The following is a 17,889-nucleotide window of genomic DNA, read 5'->3' as shown; positions in this document are numbered from 1 at the left end:
GCAGTTGGCAAGAATGGTTAATACCATTTCGAGTTTCAGTCTAATGCTTCACTGTCAGAACAACAAAATGACCACGAAGACTCCAGAGCACTTTTCAAATATGAAAGATCAGAACTAATCTAATAAGAAGCCATTACAAATGGCTTCTTCAAAGCCTTAGACCAAATAGCAATGAGTTCACTTCGAGGAACTTCCTGGAATCACAAAATCTTTTAGACTGGAAAAGATCTCCAAGATTATCAAGTCTAAACTCTGACCAATCTAGATCGTACCACTCAGTGCCCCGTCCAGTCATTACTTGAGCACCTCCAGGGGTGGTGACTCCACCACGTCCCTGGACAGCCCATTCCAATGCCTGACCAACCTTGCCATAAAGAAATTCTTCCTGATGTCCAACCTTGGTACAGCTTGAGGCTGTCCTCTTGTCCTGTTGCTAGATACCTCGAAGCAGAGGGCTCTTCTAGAAACCATGAGTTTTCTAAAATCTTTCTAAAATCATGGGGTTTACCTCTGGGAAGCAAATGCATAAACATTTAAAAATGGGAAGGGACACTGGATGCAACAGTGTAGTGGAAATTATAAATATGAGATGTATATCAAGCCAGCAAACTTAAATTTAAAAATTAATTCTGCAGAAACAAATCTGTCTATAGCTGTAGGCATTTTCTAAAGTGAGAGGGGCCAGGAAGTTGGCAGAGCTGGTAGGTTAGGTTTGTTTGCATATTTTTTTGCTCTGCTTCTGTTTTGTGGGTTTGTTTTAAGTCAACCCTTTTTCTTTTAGTTTAAATAAAATCCCAGATTTTGCCTTCACACATTTGCAGTCTTCAGAGTCCTCTCAGATCTTCTAACAAAGAACTGTATGAGAACTTGTATCTGGTAGAAGGACCTATATCTGAGAAGATCAATTTTAATTAAAATGTAAAATATACATTTCACACTGCAGTGCTTATTTCCCCTCATGTTACTTGCCCTTCCTGCTTTATTACTGTCACCATGATTTACAGAGATGAGACACAAAAAGGAATGCTAAAATACTGTAGTTCCCTGTGGTATGGATTGTAAAAAATACAATTACTAATCCCTGATTCCCAAAACATAAAGTCAAAATAAAGAAACAAACCAAACAAACAAAAAAGGATTTCCCCATTCCCCCTTTTTAAAGTGCAGAGATATGAAGCCCAAATTCTTTCAAGGGCTGCTAGACACAAGAACTGCACTCAGCTCATTTATAAGCCATCTCAAACCTTTGGCCAGCAGACCAATGCTACTAGTCTCCCTGTCATTTTCTTCAAAAGACAGTTTCATACCACTTCTTCTGTGTTTCTGCTGGATTCCATCCTGGCTAAGCTTAAACTCCCTTGGAACAGGCAACCTTCTGCCAAGCAAATTGATCCAGGGACAGCCAACAGGAGGCACAGAGATATTGATACACGTTTGGAAAGGGTGTTGAGGTTTGGAGCAGGGGAGGAACAAGCTGAGGGGAGGGACTACTGCAGAGTCACAGGGTTGAGTCCTCTCTGTATGGAGACTCAGAAAAACACAACAGAGCAATAACCCTTGGAGGCAGCAGCCTAAGAACCACTGCAGCTCCACCTCTCAGATAAGAGTATCCATATAGAAGATTGAAGTTATGAGATGTTCAAAATGTGCTAATGACATTAACTGACTTGCTGCACATAGTGAGAAAGGGAATCCACGTGCAACCTTCTACCTATAGATGACATTGCTGCTCAAATTTGCTTTTGAATAATTTAAAGAGTAATGTATATGTTGTCATCTATTTGCTGAGAGTTCTCTTTATTTCTCTCTTTTACCAGTATAGGAAAAAACACATTGAAGTAAGTGAGGAGAGATTAAGAAGGATATTTAGATTAAGTTAGTCTTCTCTCCTTATCATCCAGGAAGGAAATAATAGAACAAGAGGAGCTATTCAAGAAAAGCAAGAGGAAACTGCAAAGCAGTGAGGACATACTACAGGAACAAAGATGAAGGTTCCTAGGGGTACCCAGGAACACTGAGTGTGAGAGAAACAGCTGAGGTAAAACAAACCCAAATCCTGATATTTTCCTTAGGTACATGAATATGAGATGGTGGTGGAAGATTCTGCACACAACTTAATAACCCATACTCGGGTAATCTCCCCCATCCTGGCTGTCAGACAATTGCCTGGGTGTCTGCCCCTGCTCAGTCAAAGTTTCCAGCATTTCCTAGCATCGAGTCTCCTAACATACTATAAAAAAGCACATGAAAAAAAGGTTAAGGATCAAATGTACTCTGTATACAGACCCACCGAAGTTAGGAAAACATGAAAGTAGCGTAACAGAAAACAAACGTGACCCGGTGAGATGTCAGGGAAAGCTTTCTACTACAAGAGTAACAAAGGGCTGCAGCTGAGCTCCTGGGGGGCTCCTTTAGCTGGGGTTTTCAAAAACAGATCACACAAAAAGAACCTGTAAAGAATCAGCCACGTATTTGTGACCATGCCCTTGTGTAATGCAATTCACTATAAACTGACTATATATCCTACTCATCTAATTCCCTTCTGTCCCTGCTGTTACACAGAAGCAATCCCGGCCATTGAGAAACGATGACTTTACCTTCTTGGGGGGGAAAAAAAAAAGGCATATAGCACTTGCTTTAGTTATGAGCTTCCTCACAGAAATATGCAGGCTTACTGGTTTTAGGAGTCAGCAGGGTTCATGCTTTTGAGTTCCTCTCTGCGACCATGACAACAGAAAGTTTATTTCAAATGAAAGCAAGAAAGAAATTCAAGACTTTGCATTGACAAAAACACCAAAGTGAAATCTGCCATAAGAATCAGACTGAAGCACTGCAGATTTGAACCTCCCAGAGAAATCAGTCCTTTCAAGATTTGTAAGCCTGAACCACCACCACCACGAGTGAAGGCTCTTAGCCAACAGCAAATGAAAGGTAATGCAACTAAATCCTCTTACCACAATCTAAAATAAAATGAATTACTAAATATTTGCTATTCATGCATATGGACAGCTACCAGACTGAACACTTACCAGCTTGATCACATGTCCAAACCTTTCCATACAAGCTTGTAAGAATCAGCAGGGTCCACAAATACTGCACACAAAGTAAAATATTTAGATACTGTAGTCCCTCTGGAGAACTGAATTTCAGATAGGGTAACACACCCACCTGAATCACAGAACCTTCAGCTCAATGTCACCACCTAAATGACTCTATGACAGCTAAACCTTCCTTTTGAAATACAGTTTTAATATCTTCCTGTGTGAAAAATTGCTACGGGGCAAGCATTTCTTTGTCTCAGCAGCAGTTGTTCCTTAAAACTGTTAAGTCCACACATAATTATCTGGGGTTGCTTGTTTATTAAAAATACAGGCTCAACTGCGTAAAATTCTCTATCTTCTGTTTCTAGCATTGAGTAAGAAAATGCCAGCTCATAAAGCTGAGATGCTGCTTCCCAGTCTCAGCTCCTGGGTCAAGCTCTCATACACCTGGTACCTCGATGTAAGTGATACTGCTGTCCTGATATTTACTCTGTAACCAGTAATTCAGTCCTGAGAGATTTTCAGAGTTGCCTGAGTGCTCAGTGCAACCTTTAGAAAAGACTTTTGAAAGACTCTTATACAAGCACCTGAATAGTTTTGAAAATAACTTCCAATGCCCATGTCTTTTGTTGCAATCCTGCCTATGATTATGTGATACATTATAATCCCTGCTGAAACTGACAGGCTCTTCCTCACCAAGGTCAGATCCTTCCAATTTCTTCTTTTTAATATGCGTTATTTTCTTCTGTTTGAACTGCACTTTATTTGCTTTGATATACTATAGCTTAAATGAAATTTGATACAATTCAACACAGGACAGTATATTCTTTCTTCCCCCCGCAGCAGAACATGTGTGAGATGACCAAACTCCAACAACTGACTTGACTTATTTTGGCTTAAACAAGTGTCATTAGAGGATATAATACCCCATTGAAACAAGAGCCCAAAACCAGAACAAATCCTTGTTTAAAATAATGTGTCCTTTTAAGCAGATTCAGCCTTCTATCTAAATGAAGTAGATCAAGGGGAAAAAAATCACAACAGTCATCTGTTGTGACATGGTTCAATAAGTCTGTTATTTCACCAAAATCCTGTTTCTGCTAATTTTTATCATAATTCTATATCTGAATATGTTTCAAGGTGTTTTAACCTTCTCCAACATATTCCTTCGCCCACAAGTGGGTAACGTTACATGAGCACTATCATAATGCATACTCAAACAGACTACAGGTGGATTGTATTTTATTTTCCCCATGAAAGCAGATCCAGTTAGTCAGAAAGACCATTTTTGCATGCAGAGAAAGTCTTGAGGTTTGGGGGCTCGATGGGCTGGCAGGCCTAATGGGAAAATCAAAGGGGTTCAATAGATGATGGGTAGATTTTGATAGGGACAGTACTTACTGTGAAATTACCCATTAGGCCTTTGTCAGATGAGCTACCTTTGCAGCTTTGAGTTAGACATGCCTAAAATTTTCAGGGGCCTAGAAACCTTCTTCCATTCACACTGCTCCTGGAACCACAGTGTACCTCCCTCCCAGATGTTATGCAGGAGGAAACAGCTGTACACTTGAAAAATAACCTAAAACTATAAGTACTAAGAATGCTGGAGCATAAACTAATTGAGTCAAAGGCATTGTTTAATTAAATGTTCAGTTCCTCCTTCCAGATTGAAAATGGTGCAAAGCTTCCTTTGTGTATATTTAAAAAAACGACTACTGCAATTTCCTTTAAATCATGCTTCTGGTTCCCCCCTCATGCTTCACACTTTAAAAAGCAAACAAAACCCAGATTTTCCCTGCATTATTATATTTTTCCCCTTTTTTCAAGCCTGTACTGAATAGAAAAAGCCTGTATTAGGCCAGTCAGGTTTCCTGTTCCCCTGTACTGGTTCCTAACCAACTTCAAAATGCGAGCACATTTGTATGCACAGTGAACTCCACAGCAAACACCTGCTTCTTAAAGGCACTGTACACTCTGCTACCTCCTGTAATTTGCTGCTCGAGTACATTCTTTCGCTTCATTTTCTGTACACTCAGAAATCAATGTTCAAAATTCAATTACACTGCAATTTCTTCAGTTCAAGTGATTTTTCTTATCCCATATTCCTTCTGTATGCAAGAAAAGGAATATGAATCACAGCGGGCTTAAAAACAAGATAATAAGCAGCATCCTGTTAGATGCTCTTCATCTTATAGATAATAATACCAAGTCCATCTGCTCTGTGTGGCTAGAATATGTAGAAAAAATGAGTATTAAGATGAAGAACCTTTAATCCACTGTAGGCAAAGGCAAAAGCACTGCCACTTTAAATAAAATTGCATGAATCCACTGGTGGATTAAATACAAACACACTCAGTATAATTACCTCCAGCTGAGCATGGAGATGGGCAGAGCACAGATTTATAGAACTTTCAAAGAGAGGTGAATGCTGTGATGTACACTGATTGTACTTTTGTAATTTTTGAAGTGAAGGCTTATACCTTAGTATGGCAGGCACAAAAAAATCTGTCTGGTTTGAACTCTCTTCAAGGTAAGACACACAGTAGCACTAAATAATACTGAAGAAACAATCACTTACCCTTTTTATTTTGAAGTTTCTTTGGGGGCATTGTTTGTTTATGAAAAGTTCTGGGTTAATATTCTTGGAGGGAGGGTTTTATAAGTACATTATGTGTGTATGTCCCACCCAGCAACAGAAATATTCCTGTATCCTGCCCTACTGCAGAGCTTCAACGCTGTTCTAAAACTCATGAACAAAATAAAAAATTAGAATAAATAAATAAATAAATAAATATCAAGAAAATTGAATCTGGCATGATCTCAGATACAGACTAAGCAACAGGAAAAAGAAAATATATCTACAACAAAAATTGGGTTTGATTCATTGTCAGCCAAGTCAATGCAAGCAGTTTAACTCCCTCCCAGTCAAGCCTTCCTCTCAACGAAGGATGTCAAGCTGGAATGAAGCTTTCCTGCAAGACTTCTGCCTACTTCTGGAGCTTCTCCATACTACAGGAGAAATTTTCAGCTTTCACAAAACCACAAAAACTGTAAAGAAAAATTTTAAAAATCTTGGCTTTGACATTTTAGAGATTCCTCTCCCCAAACATCTTCATTTCACCAAGACCCCCACAATTTCTGTACAGACACACACGTAAACCTACTATTTTTTCTGATCATCTGTTCTGACTTTTGTTCACTTGTTCAAAAAGCAGCAGACATCATAAACAAACATGGTTTGCATTGCAATTTTTCTTCAAACAAAGATTTCGGGAGACAGTTCATGAAACCCATTTCTGTATATTTGTTTGTCAGGAAAGTAGGAAAAAAGAAACAACAGAATAAAGAGTCATTCATGAAAGCAACGAACACGGCTTTCATGCTCTAAACAGTCAGACTCAGGATCTGAATACTGATGAAAGGCCAAGGATGACTAAGAAAAATATATGACTTCTGTTAAAAAGGTAGAAAATTTGTATGTTTATTTTATGTGAATAGCATCTATCACCTTCATACAAAATATAACACTTGTTCTTTCCAGTAAATTTTCATTTGTTAACTGAACCTGCTCACAGAAAAACTGGGTTTCAGTTTGGCTCCTACTGAAGTTGGTGCCTACGCACACCAAAATACAGGTAGTCGTCATTGGAATTGAAACCAGGTACACAATTTCAAGCATTCTCAAACCAAGGAAAGACCTTGGTAACTCTCTATTGCTTTCACAGAAAAATAAAAATAAACATTATTACTAAATGGCTGCCTGAAAAAAAGAGAATTGGCTTTTGGAAACACTGAAGACACAGATGAAGGAACCTCAAGGCCAAGAACATTTTCTTAGTAAATGCCTGGAGCTCCAGAATACTCCCCCTTTTTGGGAGAAAGACAGTTCAATCAGAGGTGATTTTAAAGGCACTATAATTTATCAACAGAAATGTGTTTGGTCAAGAAGAACAAAAGACTACTCAAAATAATCCAGAATAAATGCAGTAGCTTTGAAGGATACCAGAAGCTTTTGTTTGTGGGTATGATTCCCGCAGCTGTAGAGTTTGCTATGTTCCAGAAGAAGAATACACACACTGGAAAGAGAATGGAAATGTTTGGCCAACTTACGTGTTATGCACCAAAAGAAAAGGTGGATGGGCACGTGTTTTGGAACATGCAGGTCCCGCTGAGGGACTTTGAGAGAGTAAAAAATAATAGAGGGAAGAATATGGCTGAAGAATCTGACATCAGTTCAAAACAGAGGAAAAAGATTGGATCTTTTGAACTTAAAAGCTTTATTCCATACTGAAAATATTATTTAAAACCACCTTTAAATCCAGTCCCTCCCCCCTTACCCAAAGCAGCCAATGCAAATTAAACCTAAAAAGCTGAAAGCAAGTCAGGATATTCACACACCTCATCAAAAGTCTCCTCTACAAGTTTTTGTGGCTTTCTTTCCTTCTTTCACAAAGCAAATTGTGGTACAAGAAAAGGTTTCTGCAAGCATAACCATTCCGTCCATTTGCATCTCTCCTTCATTTGCCCAGGAACTTTTGCTCCCAATCACCACTACTGAAGTTAAGCTACCTCTCTCCCATGATCCCTCCTGAGGTGTCCTATTTTCCTCTGAAGGGAGATCCAGGCACAGCCTTCAGAATTATTTGCTGCCTGGTCCCCTCCGAGGCACCCTGATACATATCACTCACCCCTTACAGCCATGCTATGACAATCAGAATTAGGAGACTCTGACATTCAGCTTTCTTTTGTTCTGCCATATTAAATAAACAAACCAACCACACAGACAAAAGAGTGCCTGCCAGCCTGAAGCACACTTGAAAGGACCCCTGTGGGGGAGGTCTGGGCTCTGTGTGACACAGCGTGGGTGTGTCAGGCTGAAACAGGCTCCTTGCACTCCCCCACACTTCCCACAGCCACAGAAAACCACGGGGAATGAGGACCTCACAGTTCCTCAGTGGGAACAAATACTGAAGATGTACTGGCAGTCATGACCTTCCAGTCCCACTGGGTTCTGACGCGTGACTTCCTTTCCCTCCAAGAGCTGTGATGAGATTACACCACTTTATAAACAACAGCCACCTTCTCTACCACAGCAAACACCACCAACACAGAATTAGAGCGGAGACAGGGCCTAGTGCAGCATTCTTCTGTATCTGGTGTTGGCCACACAAACAAAGCAAAACTCATTTCAAAACAGCAAGTTTTGCAGACAGTTTGAGGCACCACCGAGAGAGAGATGTGGAGAATCTGCTTCCATGTCACCTGTCACACCAGCATTACGATTACCTCTTTTTGCAAGTGGTATTGAACAATTTGCTTCAAGTCCCAAGTCAGTACAGAAATCACTCCTCATTAGTCTCCTACATATTCCTCCTCACTTTTATAATTCTGAACTGCTAGTTCCACCAGTTTCCTGTGGCGGACAAACAGCATAAAAGAAAATTAACTTTCCCTTATGGTTCTCAATGCAGTCTCTTATAAAGACAGCTCTTGCTCTGGTATTCTAAGGGGGGAAAAGAACAAAACCCCATTACAATTCCTTCCAGCTACCATTCATCCACCAAATAAGAAAGAAGTTTGTCACAACTCTTTCACACTGTGACACTAAGAATCTGAATAAAACCAATGAACCAAAACAAGAACTGTATTTTTTTTCCCATATCTAATGTATTTAAAAGACAAATAATAAAATAAACTAGATATTTAATATTTAATACACAAAAGAGTATTACTATAGACAGAAAATATTTTCCAAAACACTACAAATAACCTATTCTCAGACTTCAATGAGAACTTTCAGTGAAGTATATAGTATGTGGAAAACAAAAATCAGATCCAGTGGGTTTTGTCTGGATGATCCTTCTTCTGGCTCAATTCTACAAGATTATCAAGTGCCTTTAGTTCTGCAAAGTGTTAAATCATGTGCTTGCCTACATTAGTAGTTATGCCAAATTTTACCACTAATTATATAGAAAAAATGCCCTTTTCTGCCTTCCAAATTCTTTTTGTGGAATTGAGATATAGAAGATCCTTCCTTTCCATTACTAAAAGGCATTCTGTCTCTCACACAGACAGAGAATTTACTCTTCAGTGCATTCAGTTCTCACTTTCCCGAGAACACAGGAAAGGTATTAAAGTGCTGAGCCATTTATTATCACACTGGCTCACTCAACCACAAACAGATTTTACCCACAGACCCAAAACTTCAAGAACTACAGGAAGATATATTGCCTTCTTCTCTGCTTTATGAAGAGCCAGTTGTAGCCCTGCAGAGTTTAACACGTAAATATTGACAAATAAATAAGTACATGGCCCATACAAATTAGATCCCCTTTTCCTTCACATTAGTAACTGTAACCCATTACTGTAACGACTTCATTATTTATTTTAAATGTAAGCAGGTGCAGTTGGATTTCACTGAATATAAAGGATTCCTCTTACTAAGCATAACTAATACAACCAACTGATAGTGAGAGTTTGCCATTTGTATGCACTTCCCTCACACCAAGACAGAATTAAAAAGAAATCATGAGGGGCAAGAAGAAAGGCTTCTTTAAAAGGAAGTGTTACAGACCTCTGAGACTTTCAGCAACCAAACTTTATCATAACACCCCTAATACTATAGGTTAATGGTACATTCAGCCCAATAGAGATTTCCATCCAGAATGATCAAAAATGCCTATGCCAGTATATTAAATTTTGGTTGTTACTTGCAATAAAGATGATTTGTACTATCAATTCAAAGAAAGTTCTGAGGTGTCTTTTTTCTGACTGTGGAACGGTACTGCTGGAATTACCATTCACAAAAGGTCTCTTCCCTTTAAAGATATCAATGTTTGTGGTCATAAGCCAAGGAGAGCAGATAAAGCACGTTTCCCTCTTGGCAAAACAGGCAGGTTCCCCTCTTCATGCTGCAGCAAAACCAAAGGAGCAGAGCTCTCATTTTGCAATGTTTCTATTGGTTTTCCACTTCTGAATAATAGCACAGGTTGACCTCAAGCATGTCCTTTTGACCTTAGTGCCTACAGTGTTCAACCATCCACAACTCAGGATGCAACGGAAGACGTGGGAACAAAAGTTCAATCAATACTGAAATGACAACCTTCATTTTAAACTCTGCAATTAAATTGGTATGCAGCAAGCACAAGATCTGATTTAAAAAGCAGCATCTAAAATGTGTACTTAAAAACGCAGTCTGCCAAATTGTACCCAGATACTGAAATGTGATTATTTACTTGCAAACATCTCAGTTGTGAAAAAAGGAAAGTAATATAGCTGATCTATCATTACAAAGTTAATCCCCCTTTGGAAAATAAATTTTTTAAAAAAATAAGATAAAAAAGACTGGCAAGTAATCTCTCATCTTTCTACCAAAAATACGGATATTAGTAAGGATGCAACATAACCAATACATAATTTCTCTTTTTCTCATATGTGATCAGTATCATCTTGAAAACAGGTATTTTTACAGCATGAAGTGATATAAAATTTTAGCTTTTAAAGACATTCTCTTTCTGAAGCACCTTTTCAATTCAGTCTCCTCAAGAGTTGCCCTCATATCATGTGATACTTTTTAGCAGTTTTCTTTTTTGAGAGAAAGGATTGCAATTCTGTAGTTGAATTTTATTTCAGAATTTTCATGAACTAAAATGAATAACATATCAAGAGATTATACTTAACTATACTAAATACTCTCATAGAAGAAATGCTCAATCCAAGTTACATAAATCCAAAACTGTATAATAAAAAAAGCAGCCTCACACAGCTTACATTTGCCCTGGTCATATTATGAAATTACTGCTCAATGAAAACAGAAGAACAGACACCTCTGACAATATTATTGCTCAAACCTCAGGTTGACTAAGACGTAACTTCATTTAGAAGTTAATGGATTTCCTTCGTGTTGTCATGCTGGTTTCATTAATTTAGTTAAGTGCACCTAGGGAAAATAAAGTGTCTCAGTGTTAATTTATTTTATGGTTATTCTGTGGGGTATTCAAAATTGCTGGCCTCATCTGTAAAGATACTGGTGAAATTAGTAATCTATTTCAAATTTGTGACAGTAATTTTTGCAGAGCAGCTCATAGCAATGTTCATAAGCCTTGTTGTTCCTTTCATTCTCTTTAAACTAGAATTGTGCACTATTTCAGTCCATTTTTAGAGGACTTAAATAGTGCAAATTTCACATTAACCATCTGGTGCTCAGTGTGCAATCAGATGACCATTTTACACCCATAACAGAAATTTAAGAAGCACCAGCATCTTTCTGATATGGGAGGGCTATGGACTATCAATATTTTACTTTTTTGTTAACTTTTTTTTGTTGATTTTGCTACAGACAATCCCTACATGTATGGTGTCTACAACATTACAGAAGAAGATAAGTACTTGTTTACACTTGGAACTTGATGATATTGCCTTTTTAGTTTTCCTGCTGCTATGCAGAATATGTACACGTAACAGAAATTTCTGTTTTATTAAGAAAATAAATTACAAGGTTGAAATGAGACTTAGGGTGCATCCTCTTAATCAATTCACTTTTTATTAACTATTCTTTTCAAATCAATATGCTGAATATCTAGAAGAATCTGCGTTGAAAGTCTTCAGTAATCAATACCAAAGAGGGCAGAGGAAAATATGATTAAATATGCTTGAACTTCGATATTACAGTTTAGTAATTAATGTAGGTGGTAAACTACCATAGGTGGAATGCAACTGCAATCTAGCTTTAAAAAGGTTTTTCAGATTTCTGAAATACTGTAACTAGGAAATTTTTAAAATTTCTCACAAAAAGATGCTTTCCTTTCCTCGTAAAATGCAGAAGAGTAAACCAGCAGGAATCACTTTCATAAAGAATACATTCCATATTCACAGCAAATGACTACCAATTTTACTTTTAATACCAATTCTCAGTTAAAATAATTAACACAATGTAAGTCCTTTCTATTCATAGGATTCTATTTCCTGCTAACAAATGCATTCATTAAGCATTTTCACTGGGGTAAAAAAATAGAACCCCATCATTCCCAGACTGACTCCTCGGTGTCCCTAGAGCTAAAATAGCTTGATCCAAAACTGCACCCCACATTTTCTGTATACATTATAAAGACACAAAATCTGGAACTGCTCAGGTTCACTGGGGAGTAAAAAAAAAGGCAAGAAAACAAAACCAAAACCAAAACCAACAAACAAAAAACCCGAACAAAAACCCAAACCAAACCAAACAAAAACAACAACAAAAAAATACCAGACTAATCCCCAGAAAACTTTCTAAGAAATGGTGTGTTTACTTACCTATAGATCACACTGAATCCTTCTGTCAATTATTCCTTAAGTATCTTAACAATACATATCATATTTTGATGAACCCACTCATGTTTTTTACATATCCAGTCATTTAACACAGTTCCTAATATCTGTAACTCTCTATTTCAGGTTTGCATTTTTTCTTTGAGGCAAGTTTTGGGTTTTTTAAACCATTCTTTTTCTAAATTCTCAGTAAATCATCAAGTAGGTGGTATGGTGGCCAGAATATCACTATTAAATGGTACCACTTAATAAAATGAAATTACAGAACATATACTTCTCCCAGGAAGACCTTGTATATCTTTTCTGTTCATCACTTCTCTCCTAATGAAATACATGTTGGCCCATCACACATGTGAATCTAAACAGAACATAAAATCTGTGATCAGAGAGGAATTTCAAGGAATACTTCAAAAGTGCAGTGCCCAGATGGCTTAAGACTAAAAATTAGAGAGCTTCTTCACTGCAGAAGTAGCTAACTTTTTTTTTTTTGAGATCTTTATTCCAGCCAAAGAGATGCAAACATAACGTACAGATGCTTCATAATATTTTCAGCTTCTTCAGGAAAAAAAACCCCACAAATATTTGCCTTAAATACTGTTTTGAAGAGGAAAAAAAGGATTCTTAGGTTTCTGTAGCACACACATTACAAGATGAGCACTCTTTCTGAAACAGCTGATCACAAATAGGTTTCAAGTCTTTATTTTTTAAAGGCCCACACAGGTTTTCTTTAACCTCCGAAAAAAAATCTGTGCAATAAGGCACACCTTTGTTTACAAGGCCAGTTAGCCCAATTCTCAACAGAGCCAGAATATGTAATGCCCACAACCAGTCAGGTATCACATCAAAAGACCACTGACATGTCTTGTGACACCAACAAATAAGCTACAACTTGTACTGTACCATAAAAATGCCTAAGTTATTGTTTAGCCTGTGTAAAGAGAAGACAAAGTAGCAGTCATGGAAAAGTGATTATTTTTCGGTTGGCAGCTGATTCTTACCTATTTTTTAGCAAAATCTCATTTCCTAACTGGAAACTTGAACATCCTCATAAGAGGAAAAGCAGTCCCCATCTGATGCCATATACCTTGACTAGACAAACTGTACCAGAACCTGCTGAATAGCCTCTTCCATCCCAAAATTGCTGGGACTAACAACTGCCATCTTTATTACCTCAACGCATGTACACTCCAAAATATCTCTAACTGTTAATGTACTATAAGGAAACATAAAAATTAAAATATGAGACACCTGATGGCCTCTCCTGATTATCTATTATCAGCCTGCTGTAAGCCTCAGTGCTGGAGAGCAAGCTTCCACATTTTCATAGAGCTCAGAGTGCTCTGTCCTTAAACCATGAAGACAGAAAGGCAAGAACAGCAACACAGCGCTGATAACAGTAAAAAAAAAAAAAAACAGGAAAAAACCTGAGAAGCAAAAGTCAGTCTGAGGAACTACGAGGAGGAGATCCTCACAAACCTCTCCAGACAGCATGGCCCATAGCAGAATGGTCAGTTTCTACCAGCCTAATAGGGAAGGGGTTTCCTTGTTGTACAACCTTGAAAAAGCCACTTGATTTCTTTCCATCTCAGCTTCCCCACTTGGGAGCCAGAAGAAAACGAATCCTTTCCTTTCCCTAACAAGCTCTTTGAAGTCCACAGAGAAAAGCACCCCTAAATTGCACTCAAAGTCTCAGCCTTGTCACCTCTGCTCATTGTTTTAATGGGAAGTACAATTTGAAGACCACTGCAGTATGAAGAATGCCTTAATGAAACTGTAATTTTAAAATGTCATGTTTTGATGTGTAGAATTGCTGCCAAGCATAGCAACCCAGAAATAACCACTATACAAACTAAGCAATGCATCTTCAAAACTCTCTGGACACAAGTATCTACTTCACTTCAAATTCCCTGAAGAAACAAACTTGCCTCGGACTCCTACGGGGCACTGCCTTCCACCCTCCAAAGCAAATGGGACTATATCCACTAATATACATAGATAGCAAAAAGATTGTTACGGGAGCAGGGTTTTTAAATGGTTATACAAGCAACTTTGTTCCCTTGTTTTCCCTGAGTGGATGCATGTCTGTTAGAAATAAAAATCACAGACATGCATCCACTCAGGGAAAACAAGGGAACAAAGTTGCTTGTATAACCATTTAAAAACCCTGCTCCCGTAACAATTCAAAACCTGTTAAAGAGTACCAAAAGCTTGTTTCCCATGTAGCTCTGAACCAAATTGAAAGTGAAGATGACGAAAGGAAGATCCCATCCAGAATCTGTAGTTCTAAAGAAATGTTTGTTTTAAAATAAAACACATACGAACTTCTACAAACTACACTTAGGTGCCAAAGCTGAGCCACTATTAAAAAAAAAATTAAAAATACAAGTCTCTGCATTTATATGCATACATTTTAAAAGATTTAAAACAAAACATTTATATTTCAAGGTTAAAGTGCCAAATGACAGAACATGACAGGACATGACAAATTTTATGTTCTGTTTCACTAAGAATTAATAATGTAACTTCCCTGGAAAGCTGTAGAATAATACCAACACAAATGTCCCCTGCGCAGTTTAAAATAACAGAAGCCAGGACTCAGTTGAAAAAGCCATTTCTGCCATCCTCCAGATGTGAAGTGGACCAGGACACAGATCCAGCTGAAGACTCACCCACAAAAGGCAAATCAGTGGTTACCCTTCAGCTGGACATGAGGCGCACAAATACTTGTGCAGATACAAAGGCAAGGGACAGCACCATGGTGGAAACCACTGACCAGGAGAGAACTCTGCAGTTCTTCTCTTTGGAATTTCAAAGGCTCATGGAGCTACAGCACTGGGGTGTGGCTTCACCGTGTACAAACTTAATCTTAAGGAAACACAGAAAACAGGCTGCTACAAAAAGGGAGATTCTCGCTTCCCTAAGGTTTCCTGCTGTGCAGTGTGAGTGCCTATGCCAAAATGTTAACGAACTACTATTGTTCTTCTCAGATCCACACACTTTTCCAGCTGATTCCACAACTGCTCTGTAGTTAGGTTAAAGACACAGAAGGAGCAGGTGGAAGGGATGAAATATTCAGCATTATACCACATTCAGATCACACTAAGAATGGCAGGAAACCACACCCTCATGTTAAACAAGACAGCTCCCAACACTGCAAGTCATGCGTTCTTGGAAAGAAGTTACATCTTCAGACTCTTTCTTTACCATGGGACATTACTTTTATTAGACACTGCACAGACCCTTCACTTTCAGGGTTTAGATTTATTAGACTAACCATAGGACTATCTTTGCAGATTACTCTTTTGACACACTACTTCTGCGACTGCACATTTACTGCACAAAAGCACATATGCATGCATGATGTACGTACATACATACATACATACATCTGCACATAGAAAGGTAAGGTTTTTCAGAAGTGTCTAAACTTAGACTTCAAAGACCCTACACAGATACTGAATTCCAGCGTCACTATGATTTGCTTACTCCTCTGTGCTAAGCATGGATTTATGAGTCGATCTGCAGGCAGTTGATTCAGCAAAGCTTGACAATTCTCAATACATGCAGACCTGGTAATACCACTGATTACAGTTAAAGAACACATTGTTAAATGTAAACTCACTCTCCTCGCTACCCTCCTTCAGGTTCTCATTTCCCAGTTGCTTCACCAAACTTTAATCATTCAAGCTAAAACATACAGCCCTTTCCAACAATAAATTTTAAAAGGACTAATTTCTTTCTTTCGTTGTGATTTCTTTTTTCTTTTTCTTTCTTTTTTCTGATTCAACACTGAAACCATGTTCTTATGTTGCCAATAAATTCAAGTTCCCGGCTCTTCGAACAAGGACTTCAAGTGTCTGCGACATGCCATTCGCTGTCATCAGGCTTAACAAAACAGGACCAAGTTAAGGGCCTTTAGAAAAATCTCAGTTTTCGCATGCTCTGTCAGGGCTCATTAGTGCTTGGCAGATGACTACTTTGAGGAGTTCATCCGCGCCGAGCGTGCTCCAGCGGCGCAGGAGCTGTTCCCACCGACCGGGCGACGGGACACCGGGCTGGGGACACGGCTGGACCTTCACCCCCTGCGCTCGGGAGCTGCTGCCCGCCCGCCCCGCACAAGCTGCCGCCGGCCTTTTCCCGGGAGAGCGCGTCCCAGGGCGGGCACGGCCCAAGGCAGAGGGAGCGGGCAGTGACTCAACACGGGTGCGCAACACCCCGTGCACACAGCCGCCTTCTCCTTCCCTTTTTTTTTTTTTTTTTTTTTTTTTTTTTTTTTTTTTTTGTGGCAGGTACAGAACAATACCTCTGCGCCGAGCGTCCCGAGTGCCACGGGGTGGTCGGCACCTGCTCGCTTCAAGTCACTATCTCGATGTAAAGCCTCCCAAAGCCACATCTGCCCCACCGGCGCGTGTCACCCCGATCCATCTGTCCTTTGCGCGACCGTAAGCAAAGTTACGACGTTATTCCTTCGCCTCCCGAAACCCCTTTTTCCTGCCGCCGCTCCCTTCCCAGCTACCGCAGCGCAGTCGGGAAGCAGCCGCCGCCGGGCAGCCCTGCGGGCTCTCCCGCATCGCATTCCGCAGCCCCGCCGGCGTCCCTACCTTGATGCCCTGCTGCTGCGTGGTTAGGGTCAGCTTGGACTCGTCCAGGAGCAAAACTTCGCAGTAAAATTCCTCCGGGACCGCGCAGAAACAGCCCATGCCTGCTGCGATGGCCGGGGACGGGGCGGGTAGGAGAGAAGAGCCCCGGGCGGCGGCAGAGAGGGGCTGAGGCGCAGCCGGGTCTGGGCCGCGCCCGGCTCCGCGCCCCGGCTGCGCGGATGGAGCCCGGCCGCTGCTAGGGCGCAGCGCCCAGCACCGCGGGGCGGTCCGCCGCCATCCGCGGAACAGCCTGGACGGGGCTGCCGGGCGCTCTCTGCGGGAAAGGGGGGGAAAAGACCAGCAGCTTTTTTAGGAAGGATCCCAGCGCACAGCCCTCGCCCGCGCCCGGCTGTCACGGCGGCTCCACCGCCGCTGCCGCCCCGGGGAGGTACCGAGCCGCCCACCCGCCCCGTCCTCCTCCCCGTCCGCGCACGATTCCGCGCCTCCCCTTTGTGTGCAGGAGAGGGGCCCCGGGAGCGCTCTACGCTGCCGCAGCCGGGCCGTGAGGGTGGTCCCCGCCCGGCCAGCGCATTACCTCCGGCCACGGACCCTGCGGGGGGAGCGGGGCGGCGACAGTGCCCGGCCGGCGCGGGGCTGCCGTCCTCCGGCTGCCCGCGGCCGTGCGGGGGGGGCGCCGGCAGCGCTCGCCTCCTCCCCGTCGGGGGCGGGGGGATGGAGAGAAGAGAGACCCAGCGGCCGGGCAGCGCCGGCCGCCTCCTGCCGGCCGCCGGGCAGGGCTCCCCCGGGGCTCCTTCGGGGCGGAGAGTGGCGGACAGCACCTGCCCGGCACCGGCACCGCGCCGCATCATCGCACGGGACCCCGCCGGCATTCCAGGTCCGGAGCCGGGCCGTCGCTGCCCTCTCCCGCAGCTCCGCCGTGGGGCGGCGGCTATGATCCC

General features: G+C 41.1%; 1 protein-coding gene across 2 annotated transcripts in view; it reads right to left on the bottom strand.

The window, feature by feature from the left end:
• EPB41L4A (erythrocyte membrane protein band 4.1 like 4A) overlaps positions 1–17,577 on the bottom strand; it is a 118,914-nt gene extending 101,337 nt beyond the window's left edge. The window contains exons 1-2 of one of the 2 annotated variants that reach the window (XM_042028027.1): positions 17,526–17,577; positions 16,952–17,264 (exon numbers count right to left, since the gene is read on the bottom strand). In XM_042028027.1, coding sequence (XP_041883961.1) covers positions 16,952–17,050 — 99 coding nt within the window. In that variant the 5' untranslated portion in view covers positions 17,051–17,264; positions 17,526–17,577. Of the gene's footprint in view, positions 1–16,951; positions 17,288–17,525 lie in introns of those variants that run through there. The other variant, XM_042028026.1, reaches the window with a different exon arrangement.
• Between the last annotated feature and the right edge of the window lie 312 nt (positions 17,578–17,889).

Source organism: Corvus kubaryi, unplaced genomic scaffold, assembly GCF_017639235.1.
Source record: "Corvus kubaryi isolate FWS band 111438036 unplaced genomic scaffold, C.kubaryi_AGA036_p1.0 37302, whole genome shotgun sequence".
Taxonomy (NCBI): domain Eukaryota; kingdom Metazoa; phylum Chordata; class Aves; order Passeriformes; family Corvidae; genus Corvus; species Corvus kubaryi.
Note: the sequence above shows the minus strand (reverse complement) of the source record. Positions and strands in the feature narration are given on the sequence as shown.